General features: G+C 37.1%; 1 protein-coding gene across 1 annotated transcript; it reads left to right on the top strand.

Annotated features, from left to right (window-relative positions):
* The first annotated feature begins 14,044 nt into the window (after nt 1–14,044).
* LOC137733843 (cytochrome P450 81Q32-like) lies at nt 14,045–16,093 on the top strand. The gene is made up of 2 exons (XM_068473039.1): nt 14,045–14,970; nt 15,423–16,093. The coding sequence occupies exons 1-2, from the start codon at nt 14,080–14,082 to the stop codon at nt 16,032–16,034; spliced, it is 1,503 nt and encodes a 500-aa protein (XP_068329140.1). The 5' UTR covers nt 14,045–14,079; the 3' UTR covers nt 16,035–16,093.
* Nucleotides 16,094–19,602: the final 3,509 nt, after the last annotated feature.

Genomic DNA, 19,602 nt, shown 5'->3' with positions numbered 1-19,602 from the left:
ATATCTTACCAACTGAATGACATGGTAAGGTATGAAATGAGAGTCATGAATCAAAGATAGAAAAACAAAAGGAACGAGGATGAGATCCACGCTATAATTGATTTGATTTCTGACTTGTAAAATAGAATCAATGAGCATGATATCCACTAGCCTCCAATTGATTTGGAGTAGTGTTATTCACACATTTATTTTTACTTCTAACACACCTCTCTCAATTTCAGTTTGGGATTGAATGAATTGAAAAAGATCAATAGCTAAAAATCAACAAAAGTGTGTAAGAAGTAAAAAAAATAGATGTGTAAATAGCACTTTCCTTGATTTAATTCCTGATTTTTTAAGTATGTATTGGATTACATATACTTTTCTTTTTCACAAACACCTGCCAATGACCTTCAGAAATACAATTTTTGGAATTATTTGAGCATCTCCAATGCAGAAATGTAAATTTAAGATCCGTTTTCACTTTGATTGGCGAGACCCAACACCAAAAGATGCAAAAAAGATGTAAATTTAGGTTTATATTTACATTTTTAGGGCAAGATGAATATATTACATTTACATCTCTCTATTGAATTGTTTTCCGGCCAACCAAAAACATAAAATTACATTCCATTTCAAGATATCTTACATATCCGATTTGAGTATCTGAAGTCATAATAATATAAGTGAATAAAAGATAAGTAGGTAGTTGGTTTTGACCGGTAATATAATGGGTGACACATTTGATATAATGCACTTGGTTGGTTTGAAAATAATAGTTCGTTTGATGTAGATAGATAACAACTAATCAATCATGAATTGCATATCCAAGCTGTGCGAATCCCCTCTCAAACAAGCAATCGCCTACATTTTTCCACCCATCATAACTTACAACAGCTTGGTTTAGTGTTTTAGAAATTAAAGAAGACAAGTCTTTTTTCTTTACAATTCATAATATTAACTCAAAAGTAATTTTTAGGTCATAATAATGGCGGGTACTGATACATCAGCAGTGACACTAGAATGGGCCATGTCCAATCTCCTCAACCATCCCCTCGTGTTAAAGAAAGCTAGAGCTGAAGTTGATGCTCAACTTGGAAATGAACGCTTGGTGGACGAACCAGATATCTCTAAACTACCCTATCTGCAAAGTATCATCTCCGAGACCCTCCGATTATACCCCGCAGCTCCATTGCTACTACCACATTTTTCATCAGATGACTACATGATTGAGAGATTCGACGTGCCACGTGACACAATGGTATTGATCAATGCATGGGCCATCTATAGAGACCCAATGTTGTGGGATGATCCTGCAAGCTTCAAACCTGAGAAATTTAAGAGTGGTGAGGACTTGTCACATGACCTGATGCCGTTCGGATTGGGAAGAAGTATTGAGAAATCTAAACCAGTCACAAGTTAGTTACAACAGTAAATAGTTAATTGTGGTATTTATGTAATTAGTTGTAGAAGATAAGGGTATTGATGTAATGATTGTTTGGGGCTATATATATTCCTGTGTACTGTCAGTTAACCTTATCAATAAAAATATCTTTTTCTACATGGTTTCATCGCCAATTGCCTCCCGGCATTCCTTGATCCTCAATTTCTTCCGCTCAGTTTCTCTGATTTCTTTTCAAATTGATCGAAGTTCTTCATTGATTTAGTATTATGATCATTGTTCTTGATCTGTAATGGCGTCTTTGAGTCAGTGATATCTTGATTTTCTTCTCACTGCCTTCATTTCTTGATCGATTTCTTTCTTTCTCGATCGATTTCGTAATCAATTTTGTGCTCTCTGTCTTTGATTGATTCCTTGATCGATTTTGCTTCTGAATATCATGGCCTCCCTCTCTACCTCTTTGTCTCTGATTAACTCACCGCCATTACCAAACCCTAATTCTTCTGCAAATTCTCAACCTTAAAACTTGTATATGTCTCTTATGATCCAAAATATTGGTAGCATGGTGCCAATCAAACTCAAGCACACTAATTATCTCCCATGCGTGCGTTATTTACTCTAATTTTGCGCCGGTACAAACTTATTGGCCTCATCGACGATACTGAGCCATGTACGGCTTCACTTCTCCCTGATTGATCCCTAAATCCAGAATTTGAGCAGTGGTTTGAAAAAGATCAAAATCTCTTGATCTGGCTCAACTCGACCCTATCTGAAGATCTCATTCCCTTCACAGTAGGTGTTTCCACATCTCGAGAGCTTTGGCAGAAGCTTGAACAATGTTTTGGTAGCGTTTCTGATGCTCATATCCACCATCTTCGCTCTCGTCTTCAATCAATTCAAAAAGGCTCTCAATTGATCTCGGAATATCTACAACAAATCAAGGAAATTTCAGATTCTCTCAATGCTGCTGGTGCATCTATATCTGATCATGATCTCATTGCAACGACACTTCACGGTCTTCCTGATGAATTCGAGTCATTTATTAACTCTATCATGCTGTAATTGTCTTCTATCTCTCTTGATGAATTGTATGGTCTGTTGCTGACAAAAGAGATCTCCATGGCTCGTCGCAAGCAAACTCTGTCCATTGCTGCTACTGAGCCCTTTCAGGCCTTCTCTGTCTAATCTCAATCACCTTTGCTACCCATGCCTTCTCCACAGGCCTTTGCTGCATATAGTCAACATCTTTAATCTTCTTTCCGTTAAAATTCTAATCGAGGCAGGACCAATCGCAATTCTTCCAGAGGAAATCGCAATTTCCGCACTAATCGTGGACACTTCACTGGTACTTATCGTGAATGTGAGTCTCATGCTTCTTATCCAGGCTCTCGGTCTAACAACCAAGGTTCTTCATCTCATCATAAGAACACATGTCAAATCTGTGGCTCCACCAGCCACGAAGCCATTGACTGTTTTGACAGAATGAATCCTGAGATCTTTGGACGAGTGCCACCAGCCAAACTTGCAGCTCTTTATGCTCACTACTCGTCTAAACCATCCTCATCTTGGCTATTGGACTCTAGAGCCACATCACATATCACAAATGACATTGCCAATCTCTCTGTCGCATCTCCCTACACTACACTGGTGAAGACAAGGTCTATATAGGAGATGGTAAAGGTCTGTCTATTCACAATATTGGTACCTTTTCATTAAATACATCTCATACTTCCTTTAAGTTGAGTAATGTATTACATGTCCTTGCACAACTTATTATCTGCCTACCAATTTTTAAAAGATAATAATTGTGCCTTGACTCTTGACCCTGATGGATCCACTATAAAGGATTGTGTTTCGAGGAAAACGCTTTTGCGGCGACCAGTTAAAGATGGCTTCTATCCATTTTAAGGCTCTAGTAATCACACTTCTTCATCACCCTCGGCTTTAATAAGTGTCAAAGCTCCTGTACAGATTTGGCATCGAAGATTGAGTCATTCATCTTCTTCTATCTTTCACAAGGTTCTTTCAGGAAATCAGCTTGTGGTGCAAGGCAAGACTACTGGTGATATTTGCTGTTCAGATTGTGCTTTAGCTAAAAGTCACAAGCTTCCCTTTGGATATGCTAGTTCTATAACTACTGAAAGCCTCAAATTGCTACACTATGATCTTTGGGGTCTTGCCTCCGTCACTTCACCTAGTGGTTTTAAGTACTACTTGTTGCTAGTAGATGATTATAGTCGCTATAGTTGGTTATTTCCATTAAAAGCTAAATCTGATGCTTATTCTACTTTTGTTGTATTCAAATAATATGTGGAAAATTTACATGGAAATAAAATCAAGGTTGTGCATTCAGATTCTGGGGGTGAATTCATTGGTGCTATGTTTCAGTCTTTTCTTCATACTTATGGTATTGCTCATCATTTAACTTGTCCTCACACCCCTGAACAAAATGGTTGTGCTGAAAGGAAGCACAGACACATTGTGGAAACTACCAGAACATTACTTGTTGCTTCTAATATTCCCCATCTCTATTGGGTGGAAGCTTTGTCCACGGCTGTGTATCTTATTAACAGATTACCCATTTCTGGACTCTCTAAATCTCCTTGGGAATTGCTATTTTTCAAGCCACCAGATTACTCCCGACTTAAAGTCTTTGGCTGTAGATGCTTCCCGTGGCTCAAACCTTACACTCATTCCAAGTTGGATGCAAAAAGTAAAAGCTGTGTTTTTCTGGGGTATAGTTTACAACACAAGGGTTATCGATGCCTTGACCCAGTCACTAGTCGTATCTATATTTCCAGACATGTGCAGTTTGATGAAGCAACATATCATTTTCAGTCTCCTCCCCCCAATCATGTTATCTCTTCAGAATCTGTTTCAGCTCTCATGGATCTACAGTTCTCCGTTTTTAATAGCACTAGTGTTCCTTCTAGCTCTTCAGTTCCAGATTTGAGATTCAACTTTGATTGTTCTCCTTCAAGTTCACACATTGGTAATACTCAAGGTCCCATTTCTATAAATGCTACCTCACATACAGAATCTCCACATGATGCATCACTCTCTTGCAATGCACCAATTATCTTATTGCCCCCTACCAATACTCATCCTATAATCACTCGCTCCAAAGCTGGTATCTTCAAGCCTAAAGTATATGCAGCTACCAAACATCCTCTTCCATCTGATATTGACTTTATTCCAAATACATATTTGCAAGCATCTAAACATGCTCACTGGAGATCTACCATGCAAGATGAGTTTAATGCATTACAATCAACAGGTACTTGGACCCTTGTTCCTCCATCTTCCTCTCACAATGTTGTTGGCTGCAAGTGGGTCTTCAGAATAAAGCAGAAACCTGATGGTACTGTCGAGCGATTTAAAGCTCGTTTGGTTACAAATGGGTATCATCAGCAGGAAGGCATTGATTTTCAAGAGACCTTCAGTTATGTGGCTAAACCAGTTACCATTAGAGTCATTTTGTCACTTGTTGTGCATTTCAATTGGTTTTTAAATCAATTAGACATAAGTAATGCCTTTCTTCATGGTGATTTAAAGGAAGATGTGTACATGTAGCAGCCTCCAGGTTTCACTAATCTCAGGATGCCACATCATGTCTGCAAATTAAGGAAATCCCTTTATGGTCTCAAACAAGCACCCCGAGCTTGGTTTGACAAACTATTTCAAGCTCTTCTTCAGCTTGGTTTTAAGCAATCTTCCTCAGATGCTTCTTTATTTGTTCTCAACAGTACTACTCCTGTCATGGTGCTTGTGTATGTAGATGACATATTAGTCACTGGACCTGACTCTTCCCTATGCCATCTATTCATTCAAAAACTCAGTGCTATTTTTCTAGTCAAGGATTTGGGTCCATTGCACTACTTTCTGGGATTAGAGGTTCAACGATCCTCCACAGGTCTCTTTCTTCATCAAACCAAGTATTTACTGGATCTTCTCAGGAAAACTAATATGGATGGTGCAAAGCCTTGCTGCACTCCACTTGGCTCTCATAAATTGGATCACACTGGTCCTCTTTTGTCCAATCCAACTGAGTACCGATCCATTGTAGGTGGTTTACCGTATTTGACATGGACGCGTCCAGATATTTCTTTTGCTGTGAATCAAATTTGTCAGTTCATGCACGCTCCTCGAGACCAACAAATGCAAGCTGCAAAACGAGTTATTTGTTATCTCAAGGGTACTGTGTCTGAAGAACTATGGTTCAAAAAGGATGCAACTAATCTCAAAGCCTTCTCCGATGCAGACTGGGCTAGCTGTCCCTTTGATAGACATTTCACTAATGGTTACAATGTATTTCTGGGATCCAACCTTATCAGTTGGAGTGCCAAGAAACAAGCTATTATGGCACAATCATCAACAGTAGCAAAATATCGTTCTCTCGCACACACTGCAGCTGAACTAACTTGGATATGCAAAATCTTCTGTGACATTGGTTTCCCTCTCTCTCAAGTTCCTACCCTTTGGTGTGATAATATTTCAGCAATCTCCCTTACTTTTAATCTGGTATTTCATGCCCACACCAAACATGTAGAGATCAACTATCATTATATTCGAGAGTTGGTCTTGGCACATCTCATCAAGGTTAACTTTGTTTGCAGTCAGGATCAGTTAGTCGACATTCACACCAAATCTCTTTCCAAAAGTAGATTCAACTATCTTAAATCCAAGCTTTGTGACATCCCACATCGCCCAGGGGAGTGATCCTTAAATGTATATTCTCATCCCTACCTAGCACGAGGCCTTTTGGGAGCTCACTGGCTTCGGGTTCCGTAGGAACTCCGAAGTTAAGCGAGAAAGGGGCTAGAGCAATCTCATGATGGGTGACCCATTGGGAAGTTGCTCGTGAGTTCCCAAAAACAAAACCGTGAGGGAATGGTAAGCCCAAAGCGGACAATATCGTGCTACGGTGGTGGAGCGGGCCCGGGAAGTGATCCCGCCTGGGTCGGGATGTGATAAATTGGTATCAGAGCCTAACCCTGGCCGCGTGTGTGCCGACGAGGACGTCGGGCCCCTAAGGGGGGTGGATTGTGACATCCCACATCGCCCAGGGGAGTGATCCTTAAATGTATATTCCCATCCCTACCTAGCACGAGGCCTTTTGGGAGCTCACTGGCTTCGGGTTCCGTAGGAACTCCGAAGTTAAGCGAGAAAGGGGCTAGAGCAATCCCATGATGGGTGACTCACTGGGAAGTTGCTCGTGAGTTCCCAAAAACAAAACCGTGAGGGAATGGTAAGCCCAAAGCGGACAATATCGTGCTACGGTGGTGGAGCGGGCCCGGGAAGTGATCCCGCCCGGGTCGGGATGTGACAAGCTTCCTCTTGGTTCCTCAGTTGATCCCAAGCTCAGCTTGAGGGGGTGTATTGAGAAATCTAAACCAGTCACAAGTTAGTTCCAACAGTAAATAGTTAATTGTGGTATTTGTGTAATTCGTTGTAGAAGATAAGGGTACTGATGTAACGAGCCTCTATGGCTATATATATTCTTGTGCATTGTCAGTTAAGCTTATCAATAAAAATATCTTTTTTCTACAAGAAGGGCTTGCCCTGGGCAGGGCCTAGCGAAACGTATGATGAGGCTGACTTTGGGGTCATTGATCCAATGCTTTGAGTGAAAGAGAGTTAGTGAAAAGGAGATTGATATGGCTGAAGGTAAGGGATTCATAATGCCTAAAGTCGTGCCATTGGAGGCTAAGTGCAAAGCACGCTCTGTTATTGTGAACCAGATTATGACGGCTTGAGCTATAAACAATATTTAGAACTTTGCTACATGGTTATTAATCTACTCACGTTCTCCTTTTTTATTTAATTTAAAAAGAAATTAAAAAAAAAAAAAAAAAAAAAAAAAAAAGAGATTGAAGACTGCCATGAAACATTGGAGTGCATCCTCTGGTCTTCAGTTCTTTCAGCTATATTGTTGCTCTCGACGCAAGCTCATCCGGCGGACCACTGGAAAATGCAACTGTTACCTGAATCAATGATTCAAGCTTTTTTTCCCAACATGAACACATTTTTGTTAGCAAAGGTTGATACTCTCTAGCTAGCGTAATACCTGGAATCTATGAAAGCACCATAAAAGTTGTAGAAGGTTAAGTAAAGTATGTGCGGCATGATAAATTATGTATTGTTGAGAATGAATTCTACATTGGCGAAATGAGAAAGTTTGCATGAGCTTATAAGATGTTGGGTTACTCCTTATATTGCTAATTGGTTTTATGATGGAACCCCAACTTTCTTCATAGTACTCAGAGTGGATTTTCCCGTGTGTGAAGCCAAAAGGCCACACGCGTTCCACGTCACCTCGTTGTGTTACCTACGTGTTACGCTTGAACATTCGCCACACATGAAGGGCATGTTGAGAATAATTCCACATTGGTGAAAGAAGAAACCTTGCATGGGTTTATAAAAGGTTAGACTACTTTCCATATTGTCAATTGGTTTTATGGTGGGACCTCTGCTTTCTTTATTTAGGCCCAGCATGTTCAACTAATATCACTGATACATGGCCATCTTTGAGAATTCGGAGGCCCTATGCAAAATTTGTAAAAGGACCCCTCCTCAAGATAGTTTTATGAAAAAAGAACAATCCAAACAAATTTTAGCATTGATTGCAAGTTTACATATATTATTAATTATAAGTAAAAAGGGTTTCAAATATAACCTTCACTAAATAATAAAAAGCAATTCATTCTTAAACATCCAAACATGAAAAAAGAAAAACTTCAAAACTCTAACTTTGAAGTTTCACTTGAACATATAACATTATTACATAATAAAATTGAAAAAAAAAATCGTTTTTAGGTGTTATTACTAGCACATAGAATATCTCATTGAACTCCAAATTTTTATATTTAGAAAGGAAAAAAATTACTCTTATAAGAGGTGCATAATAAGATTTTAAAATGCTATCAAAAACAACTTTTTTAAACATAGAACATTATTACATAATATTAGATGACAAAAATTTTGGGGGCCCTTGAAATTTGAGGCCCTATGAGACTGCACCTTTCACTCCCCCTTAACACCCCCTCTGCACTGATATTGTCTCAACTTAATCACCTATTGTTAAGTGTTGGGTTTTAACATAAACATCTCTGTAATGTTAATTGTGTATTATTTTATCATATAATTAATGTGAACTCCTATTCTCCAACATGTCCGCCCCTCATGAGTGGCCCCTCACAGAATCACAAGGGAAATCAATTCCCACATCAGCAGCTAGTCAAGCCATTATATCGAAGCTAGTGCAATTTTTCAAGAGCCTAGTCATCATTCAAGGACTAGAGTCAACACAACTTTCGAGGGTCGGTCATTCAATATCCTTAAGCTAGAGCTAGCAAAACTTTTCGAAAAACCCAACTTAAGCGCATCTCCAAATGAGATGTAAAAATTTCTACATTGATCGTTTTGACAAAAAAAATGTGGTTTTCTAGTTCCAAAAGAGATGCCAAAGTCTTATATGAATTAACATTCTTCACCTCCAAATTTGAAGGCAACGCCAAACTTCTTGTTTTGTAAAAAAAAAATTTAGTTTAATGTTGGGCCCACATATTTCTTAATTTTCTTATTAATTATTTTATTATTAAATTCTGACTCACTTGATTTTATAAATTACCAAAAAGCATTTTAAATGACATCTCGATTGAAATATGAAACTTTACAAAATGTTATTTTGCCACATCAACTATAAAAATGAAATTTGACATCTCCTTTGAAAATGGTCTAAGGAGGCAAATTCGACCCCAAGAATCGGATCCAGGACCTGTTGAAAGGATAGCCCACTCTAACTTAACCACCTATTGCTAGGTGTTGGGTTTTTATCACAAAAAGTCTTGGTGATATTAGGGGGTGTAAACTCCCATATATTAATTGCATATTAGTTTGTCATATGACCAATGTGAGATCCTATTCTTCAACAAGTTCTTTAAATGGTGGTACAATTCAACGTCCAAGTGGTTAATTGCGGTGCCAATCAATATTACGAGGGTGTATTACAAGTACATACACCACGTGACATCGTATAAGAAATGCGAAAGCACATGGGTGTTAGTTAAATTATGTGAAGGCTAGGAGAGTTAGGAAACATGCATTGGAGTTGGTTAGAGGATCACTAAGAAATCTTACGAGGTACTTCCATCCTATTTTTTTGTCTTATGAGCCAAAAATCTTGGTACACTAACACATATTGAAAACCGATGGAAATAATCATTTTCTATATTGTTTCATGTCACTTAGACTTTGCATAAGAAGATTTCAAAGTGTTATGAGGCCGTTCATAGTGGTTGACGGGACATTCTTCAAGGGTAAATATCACATGCAAATGCAAATCCAATTGTGTGAATCCAATAGTGATTTCGAAGTGTTATGAGGCCGATAATTGTGAATTTGTCCTTGCACCATGATAGAGATTTTACCACACACGCAAACGGGCTAAAAACTCCTATAATACTTGCAAGAATGACAAGGTTATTGTAGTATAAATGGATCTTGCAAGGTCATTACCCACAGGGATTATTAAATAATTCGAAACAAACCAAATTTCAACTAATTATTGTAAAATAAAAATTTGAGATAATTTCTTTTTATGACCTAATATAATAAAATGAATTTAATTAATAAAAAATAAAACAATCTGCAATATTAAAGTTGAAAGAAAAGGAAAAGTTTTGGAAAAATCAAATTAAGAAAGTACCAGGGTTTCACCATCACCAAGCAATCCTATGAACTTTTACCAATTACTTATGATCTACACATGCCACTTTGAATGTTAGGTTTTCCTAATTTATATTCTACTTGGAACCTCCAACATAGAATGTATATCTAACATGCAATCCGTCCGGACGTTCGGATCAAATATGAATGAGATACTCATTATGCTTTATGAAAACTCTTTGAAAAATCATGCAACCCTTAAGACTGGTGTTCATCTTAAGTGAAATTACAATTCTTAACCACATGAAGCCAGCACCAATTTCAGGGAACCTTCCGACCAAAATTGAATCAAATTACTTTTCTAAAGATCCTAATGGTGATCAAGCATTAAGACAATTAGATAGTTTCAATCACAGTGTTTAATAATTCATGTGCATGCAATCAATCATAAGCAATTAAATAAAAATTACATATTCATGCTAAGACTCAAGGCTTCGCCCTAGCAAAAGGAATTAGTTACACATATTCATAATTGAAATCATAGAAAATATTATTAAGAATAAAAGGAATGAAAACACCTTAAAGTAGAAAATCTCCAAGAACCCTAGCAATTCTCTCTGTCTCCAAAGTTGCATAAAAGAAAGCATAGCCCCAAACTAGGGCTGACTAAAACCTTAAATATCTCCCTAAAAGCCAGCCGCACAATCCCTGAGAGCCAAATCTCTTCTTTCCAATAGGAAACTAACTAATAATAAAATATATTAAAACATAAAGTCCTAATTAAGTTAGGATAAACTGCACAGAAACTGTTCAGCCACGTTTTAGCCTCAAATCTCTTTCAAATCCGGCCTAAGATAGGTTGTTTTAAAGATAAAAACGTTCTGAACACATCTCCAGAAGGCCACGAACCCATCTGAGGTCATCTTGGGCTCCAAAAACGCAAGTTAAGCCCAAAACGTCACTATTCCAGCACCATGCATCGCCCCTTTATTTTATTGCCAGAAAATCATCACTTGGTAGAAAAATATGATATTTTGATACGATCAAGCCAAGTGACTCACGAACGTCCTCTAACTGAAATTACTCCGAAATTCGTCCATTTGATCACGTTTTGCTCTAGAAGAAGTCAAATGTCCTATATTAAAAATACAATTCAAAATATCAAAATTCTTCCAAAATATTAACCAAAAGATACTAAGAATAAAGTTAAATATATAATATAAAATATACTCATCACACCACACTCTTCTTTGCTTTGCTTTTCTGATCCATGTCGCATGCAAATGCAAATCCAATTGTGTGAATTCGTACTGGCTGACGTATGCACTTACAATACGCACTCCCTGACGTAGGTGTCGATCCAGCTAGCACTGGCAGCGCATGATGGAAGCTGTCGACGCCTGATGAGGACGAACTCATATAGTGAAAACGAAACAAGAAAAAGATGATGATTTATACAAAAATACTTTCCTGCACATCTGCAACTTATGTCACTCGATCGGATTTATTTTACTGATTCTTTGCGTGGATGGATTCTTCATAACACGGGCGTGTTATTTTTACAAGTGATATTGTCAAATAATGTTATATTTAAGCGTGAGTTAACGGAATAAGATGTTTGACAAAATTTTATAGAGGGTGAGGCAGAGTAGCTAGGAAGCCAAGAATAATTAGGTAAAGTGGAAAATAATTAAGTAAAGTGGTGCATAAACTTCATCTTATCCTAAACTTTATGCTATCGATTGCGTAAGTACATATAAAAAAAATTGTTGAAATTAGTGGTCAAGACTAAAATGAAAAGTACGATTACACAACACGATTTGTACTATTATATTTCGAAAAGATATATGTAAAACAATCAGATCCAAAAATTATAGAGACAAACGGATGCATATGGTCCCCCTTGCTATCCGAAACAGGCAATGTCCACACACATAAGAAAAAAAAACAAATCGTAATGACCCAATGGATAAGTTGTTTTCTGCAACACCCACATGTATGCATAGGGGTGGGCATAAAAACCGCAAAACCGCATCGAACCGTAAGAAAAAAAACCGAAAAAAACCGTGTTGACCGGAAAAGTCAACTTTGAGTGAAAAACCGAACCGAACCGTTCAAACCGGTTCCGGTTTCGAATGACCAAGAACTGGCCGAACCGAACTGAACCGTTTTATTAATAATAAATAAATAAATTATATATACACACACATGTCATGGTATAATAGGTTGAAAAATAGTGTACAGGAGCTGCTGCTTCTTGCTTGCTCTCTGAAGTCTGAAAACTTGCAATTTGTTTCATCATTTTTTTGTTTGTTGACTGATTGACCAGTGCATATGTATTTTAGTTGTCTCTTTTTGTTGACTTGGTGCCACTACCAAAGACATTTGCATTAAAAAAGATGTGTTGTATGCAACTTTATGTAATCAGTTTTAGAAGATGTATTTGAATGCATGATGATTTGGTGTTCAAATAATTTATTATTAGGAACCGTAAACCGGCAAGAACCGAATCGGAACCGGTGTAGACCGAACCGTAATGTTTTAGTCATAAATTTAAGTGGAACCGCACCAAATCGAACCGTTAATATATTTCGGTTCCGGTTCCAATTTAGAGGTAGATATGCATGAGTCTTTTGATGGATCAAGTTCACATGTTTATTCTATATCGTTATATTCAAATGATAAGTATGATAGTTCAGAACTCAGAATAGTTATCTAGCTCCCATTTAAATATAATTCCTTAGTGCCTCATAGAACTTTCGTTATTACTTGAGCAATAATATCTGTTAGATACCACATCGTTCAGGAGAAAGGATCTTCTATGCCTTATATGTATATGTCTACCTCCATATAGCACGAGGACTTTTGGAAACTCACTGACTTCAGATTCCATTGGAACTCCGAAGTTAAGAGAGTTCGCGCGAGAGCAATCCTAGGATGAGTGATCCATTAGGAAGTTCTCGTCTGAGTTCCCAGAAACAAAACTGTGAGGGCGTGGTCAGGGCCCAAAACGGATAATATTATGCTACAGAAGAGTCGAGACCGAGATATGGTGAAGCCTGAATCGGGATGTGACAATATCACGTTATCTAGCTCCCATTTAAATACAATTCCTTAGTGCCTCATAGAACTTTCGTAATTACTTGAGCAATAATACCGCGTACCACACCCTTTTATAGAGAGAGAATTTTCGCACCATCCCTTTCTCTTCTTAAAATAAATTAATATAAAACAAAATAAATAAACTGAAATAAACTAAAATTTACGAAGGATTTAAATAAACCGAAATTTACGGACTAAGAAAATGAGTCCATTTTCTCATTATAAATAGGAAAGTTTAGTTGAACCTATATAACTTTTTTCTGCCCTTAACTTATTTTTACATTCATTTTATTTTTAAATAAAATATTAATATCTCTTTAAATTCAAATTTACTACTTAAATTACACACACAAACCTAGTTCAATATGTAAATTTATCTTTAGACTCATTTGAAAATAAGAAACATAGAAATATGTAAATCAGATTAATTGTTGTGATGGGTTGTTAACTATCCTTAATTTAGAAAACTTAGTGAAACACATAGCAGATGCCAAATAGTATGCAAATGTTAGCTGGAGAGCTGGAGAGCTGGAGATAATAGACATATAGAAGTGAAAGACAGAACACTACATAACATAAACTCAAGAACTTAGTGAAACACAAAAGAAGTTTTGATATGCCGTGAGAAACTTCTTGTTCATTTGTACTTGGTACTGTCAATTTTTATGTAATAAAAAGAAGCATGAACGTAAATATGAAAACTATATTGCTGATAAATTTTCTAATAACATGATTTGTACTGGTTCTGTTACTTTATTAGGGTTTGATTTTTGAGTGTGAATTTATTGATAAAACTTATTTTTATTGTCGAATTCATCTTGTACTTAACGATAATTATGCAATAAAATAATAAAGCATTTCATATGATTCACATAAAATTCCCCTTATAAATATCACTTCTTCACAACTCATTCTAACTCATTTCAACCATGGAAGACTTCTTGTTCTACATATCCCTCTCCCTTATCTTCCTGTTCTTCACCTTCAAATTCCTCCTCGTGAGAAAACGACCTCAACTTAACCTCCCACAAGGCCCACTTTCCCTCCCAATCATCGGCCACCTCCACCTCCTTAACTTCCCAGTCCACCGAACCTTACACCGCCTCTCCCAAAAACACGGCCCCATATTCTCCCTCTGGTTCGGCTCACGCCGCGTGGTCATAGTCTCCTCCTCGTCCGCAGTTCAGGAATGCTTCACCAAAAATGACATCGTCCTAGCCAACCGCCCTCGTTTGCTCATGGGCAAGCACATAGGCTACAACTACACCACCGTAGTCGCTTCTCCATATGGCGATCACTGGCGCAACCTCCGCCGGATTAGTGCCATCGAAATCTTCTCCACTGCTCGACTCAATACATCCTCGAACATCCGAAAGGAAGAGGTCAAACACCTATTACTTAAACTCTCAAAAAACTCCCGTGATCATTTTGCAAAGGTCGAGCTCAAGTCTATGTTTTCGGAGCTGACGTTTAACAACATAATGATGATGGTGGCGGGGAAGAGGTACTACGGCAATGACGCGTCGGTTGACAAAGAGGAGGCGAGGCAATTTAGGCGGATTATGAAGGAGGCTCTTGCTCATAGTGGGGCGGCCAACCCAGCCGATTTTTTGCCGATTTTGAACTGGGTTGGGAGCGATGCGTATGAGAAGAGGATTATGAGGTTGGCTAAGATGACCGATGCGTTTTTGCAAGGTCTCATCAATGAGCACAGGAACAAGAAGGGTAGAAATACTAGTACCATGATTGATCATTTGCTTTCTCTGCAGGAGTCACAGCCTGAGTATTACACTGATCAAATCATCAAGGGACTTATTCTGGTTAGTTCAAAATGATATCTCATGAATTTTTTTATTTTTTTATCATAAAGTTAAATTTATTATGGCACTCAGTGAAAGTTGGCGACAACAGTGATTTTAGTCACACTAGTATATTTGGTAGCGTATTGATTTTTGTCACAGTAGCAGATGATCGGTTTGCTAATATGACACCTGGCCACATGCATATTCACTATTTATGTCTCATTAAATTTAATTAGGTCAGTAGTCACACTTAGATGAAGCTGCAGGATGGTGACTGTTAACCATATCACAGCATACTGAAAGTAACATCTTGGATTACAATTACAGAATGATAGTGATCATAGCTAATAAGAAAGAAATACAAAATGGCGTTATGCACTTCAATGGTACATATATTGCACTTCATTGGGGTGTGTGTGTGTTCTATTTTTCCTTCCCAAGTAAGTGGCTAACTTAAGGGCAATATTCAGATTATGCTGTTGGCGGGTACTGATACATCAGCTGTTACATTAGAATGGGCTATGTCGAATTTGCTTAACCATCCGCGTGTGCTAAAAAAGGCTAGAGCCGAACTGGATGCTCAATTGGGTCAAGAGCACTTGATGGAAGAACCAGATATCTCTAAACTACCATACCTGCAAAGCATTGTCTCTGAGACCTTTCGATTATGCCCAGCGGCGCCACTGCTACTCCCACATCTTTCATCCGAAGACTGTACTATTGAAGGATTTGACGTGCCGCGTGGCACAATAGTATTGATCAATGCATGGGCCATACACAGGGACCCAAAGTTGTGGGACGATCCTGAAAGCTTCAAGCCTGAGAGGTTCGAAAGCGGTGAGGATATGTCGCATAAGCTTATAACATTTGGATCGGGAAGAAGGGCTTGCCCAGGAGCAGGACTAGCCCAACGTGTGGTGGGATTGACTTTAGGGTCATTGATCCAATGTTTCGAGTGGGAGAGAGTTGGTGAGGAGGAGGTTGATATGACTGAAGGTAAAGGACTCACTATGCCTAAAGCTGTGCCATTGGAAGCCATGTGTAAAACACGCTCAATTGTAAACAAAGTAATTATATCTTAAATTATATAAATAATTTAGTATTGTATTAGCAAAAGAGGGAAGCTGCAAGACATAGTTAATGATCTTTGTCTACTTAATTGATATACCATTCCTATTCCCCTTTTCCATTTTCAACATTTCGGTTCATCCTACAATTTTCATTGCCAGAACATCTTTCCCAAACATCAATCAAAACAAATGAGTTTCAAATTAGATGTGCTTTAAGAAGAACCATCCCTGAAAGGATTACTTAAATGGTAAACGAAAAAGTTTTGATTACTGCACGATATTAAAGAATGAGAAGGAAAATATAGGCAAAAGGAAAATAAAAAATCAAAGGGTAGCGTCACTTTATCCAAAAGAGTAGGTATATCAGCTTATCTTTACCCCTTTTAAGGAGAGATACTCTCGTAACATCTATTGGATTAATTAGAGTATTTCAACCAAATGTTAAAATCTGTTATGTAAGAATATGCTAAACCCCCAAAAGATGAAAGTCAAGCAAATAAATGATCACAACACTAAGGCAAACTACAAAAGCTCTATAAAAGCGCGACATATAACTCGTTTGGATGTGTTTTTAAAATGATTGAAAACGCTTTTGGTAAACATATTTTTAGAATTAATTCTTAGTAAAAATGCAAGTAAATCTTGGAAAAGCACTTGAAGTGCTTTTGGAATCCAAAAATATTTTCCTTAATAGCGCTTTTAGTCATTTTAAAAACACATCCAAACGAGCTAATAAGCTCTATACGGACGTTATGAGAGCACTAAGAGAACCTATGAAGACTCTATAACAGCTCTTAGTCACGTAATTCAAATAAGAATAATGACATACCAGTAGAGAGCGAAGCAGATGAACCATAGTCGACCACAGTAGTAGTCCTTCTCCTCATGGGTCAATAATTTAACGCATTTCTTTGTGAGAGTAGAGACCACTATATATACAAACAATCTAAGTGATTCTCCTATCAGAATCCATGTAGGAAAAAACTGATTAAGTTTCCTAATTGAATACAAAATACTTTTAGTGGGGTATTTTTTTGCAGTGAGTTATTAGTTTACTTTCCACACCTTTAATGTGAATACAAAATACTTTTAATTTTAGCAGATATATTTAATAATCATTCAGTCAAGATATACATGCGGGATCCACAAGAATCATCACTTCGTATGGAAGAAAAACATGGTGTTCTCTCCTCTGTTTAATTTGGCTCAAGACCATCTCTAATGGAGAAGGTTAAAAGTCTAAAAGTTTAAAAATGGTCTGATTTGCTCAAAAATTTATCTCCAACAGATAACTGGGTTATAATTATGTGGAGCCTACCAGACCATTATTTGGTCAAAATGCCATCAGGGTAGCCAAATGTAGCCCCCTCCTACCCCTTTTTTGGTGCTCAATTGCTCAGTTGCAATAATTGGTTCAAATTTAACGACTATATTTGAAAACATCTAAATGTAGTTTTATTAAATTAAACAGTAAATTTAAAGTATAAACTTAAAATTAATAAATTATTGAGGGGGCTATGTTTAGCCTCATTCAGTTGGAAATAGTTTATAGGTATGATATGACATTGTTTATTAAAAAAATAAATTTTTAACAAGACTATAATTTTAGACAGAGCTAGCTATATCTAACCTTTTCGATTGGAGATGGCATAAGACATTGTCGATCGAACGGATGCATGCCAATGAAAAATGCAAACCCTAAGGACGTGTTTGTTTGCACTCACTAATTCTCATTGGATTGGACTAGCTTACTAAGAATATTAATCCCATGTTTGGTGCGAGCCATGATTGTGTTTAATGGGACTACGTTGGACTCTTGCCGACTAAACTCTTCACTAACTGGTCTTAGCGAGATCGCCCAAAAATGATGGGATTACTAAGACCATCACTTTGCTTTGTCTGCTTGGTCTTTGTCTTCCTTAGCTCACTTTGTCTTTGTCTTCCTCAACTTGCTTCTTCTTCCAAATCCTGCACCAACCGTCGCATCCAACTCAACGTTGCCAAGAGCTCCGCCAGGAAATGCGCCTGCAAGTTTGTCTTTTTCTTCTGCACGATCGATTGACGTCGATTTGCAGAGGTTGATTGAAATGAATTTGCAAATTCGACGATTTGACGAAGCCTCTGTAAATTGAAAAAAAAAAAAAAATTGGGGATTTTTCTGGGTTTGATTTGAAGAGAAAAGTAAATTAAAAGAAGATAAATATGGGTTTGAATTCAAGCGAAAGCAAATGAAAAGAAGGGAAAATATGAGTTTTATTTATTTTGGTTTGAGTTTTACTGGGAGCAAATCTGGACGTGAAGAACCAAAGCAAATGAACGGAGAAAATAGAGAGACAAGGGAGAGAGAGTCAAATAAAAATAGTTGTATTTTTTTTAATTTTTTTAAAGATAAAAAAAGGTGTATTAATAACAGTAAAATGAGTTAAACAATGACAAAAAAAAGTATTTGAACTCTAAAAATATTTTAGTCCGTGATTTAGTCTGGTAGTACATCAAACACTTCACTACTCTTATCTAGTTTAATTCAAGCCAAGACAGTCTAGTTTAGTTATAGAAGTTGGTCCAATCTGAAATAATCTGGTATAACAAACGCATCCTAATTGTGTGGACCATGTAGCCGCGGATCGCATGCATTTACACGCACTCTCTTACGCAGGGCAACGCCAGTAAGTGTACACGTGGTGGAATTAAACATGGTAAGAACAAAAATACAATTCTTTGCAGACTTCCACGATTGAATTGGCTTCCTATTTTTTTGGGTGAACTGTTCAATGTTCATGCACTATTTTTTTCGGGTTATCCTGTTCATACACTTTCCTTTCAATGACGATTTCCCGGAAAGAGAAACAAAGTTTATCTATTGATTACTTTCTTTGGAGACTTCCTTGAATTGATTTTTATAAATAAAACATGATTAGAACTTTCATTGAATGAAAAAACAATTCATTTCCGTTTCAATTTACAAAGATCTTTTGTATAGACAAAGCGATTATACAGAAAGAAAATTCAAATTAAAAACTCTTGAGTGTATAAGTAAATCCCTTTAAGATAGAATTGACTATCTTATTTTTGTTTCTAGAAGTATAAGGTTTATGCTTTTTTTTTTTTTTTTCATGTATTCTTTTTTATTGTTTCTGTTTTACGAAAAGAAATGTTTATATCCTCCTAATTAGATGTCATTTTTTTTATTATTAATAAAATTTATGTTGTACCGTTGGAGTTAAAAAAAAAAAAAAAACAAACAAAGACACTGCAGTTTTTTTTTGTCTACCCAAGTCTCTTTCAACCAAAAATAAGAATCAATGACAGAGGCCAAAACAATTTAAAAAATATAACTGAATTGAAATTAGTTGGAGTGGACATTTCAATACCACAAATTGAGAATCTTTTAAAAGTCAGAATCATCATGTTAGCGCATACGCCATCTTTTCCAAATATGAAAAGATAAAAGTTTTAGTGTTCTAGACCTCCCGAGTGATGAAGAAATCATTTTGTCATTGTCCTTCATACGACTTGGGCACTACGTCCCTCCCTGTACATATAAATACCGCAGCTTTGTATTATATAAAACCACATCCAA

Source organism: Pyrus communis, chromosome 1 (assembly GCF_963583255.1).
Source record: "Pyrus communis chromosome 1, drPyrComm1.1, whole genome shotgun sequence".
Taxonomy (NCBI): domain Eukaryota; kingdom Viridiplantae; phylum Streptophyta; class Magnoliopsida; order Rosales; family Rosaceae; genus Pyrus; species Pyrus communis.
This window is presented reverse-complemented; position numbering and strand designations above follow the sequence as displayed.

What these genes read in the sequence shown, in the direction of transcription:
- LOC137733843 (XM_068473039.1), top strand. Translation starts at nt 14,080, where the DNA reads ATGGAAGACTTCTTGTTCTACATATCCCTCTCCCTTATCTTCCTGTTC. An exon ending in TCATCAAGGGACTTATTCTG is followed by an intron (nt 14,971 to 15,422) that starts GTTAGTTCAAAA and finishes GGCAATATTCAG; the next exon opens with ATTATGCTGTTGGCGGGTAC.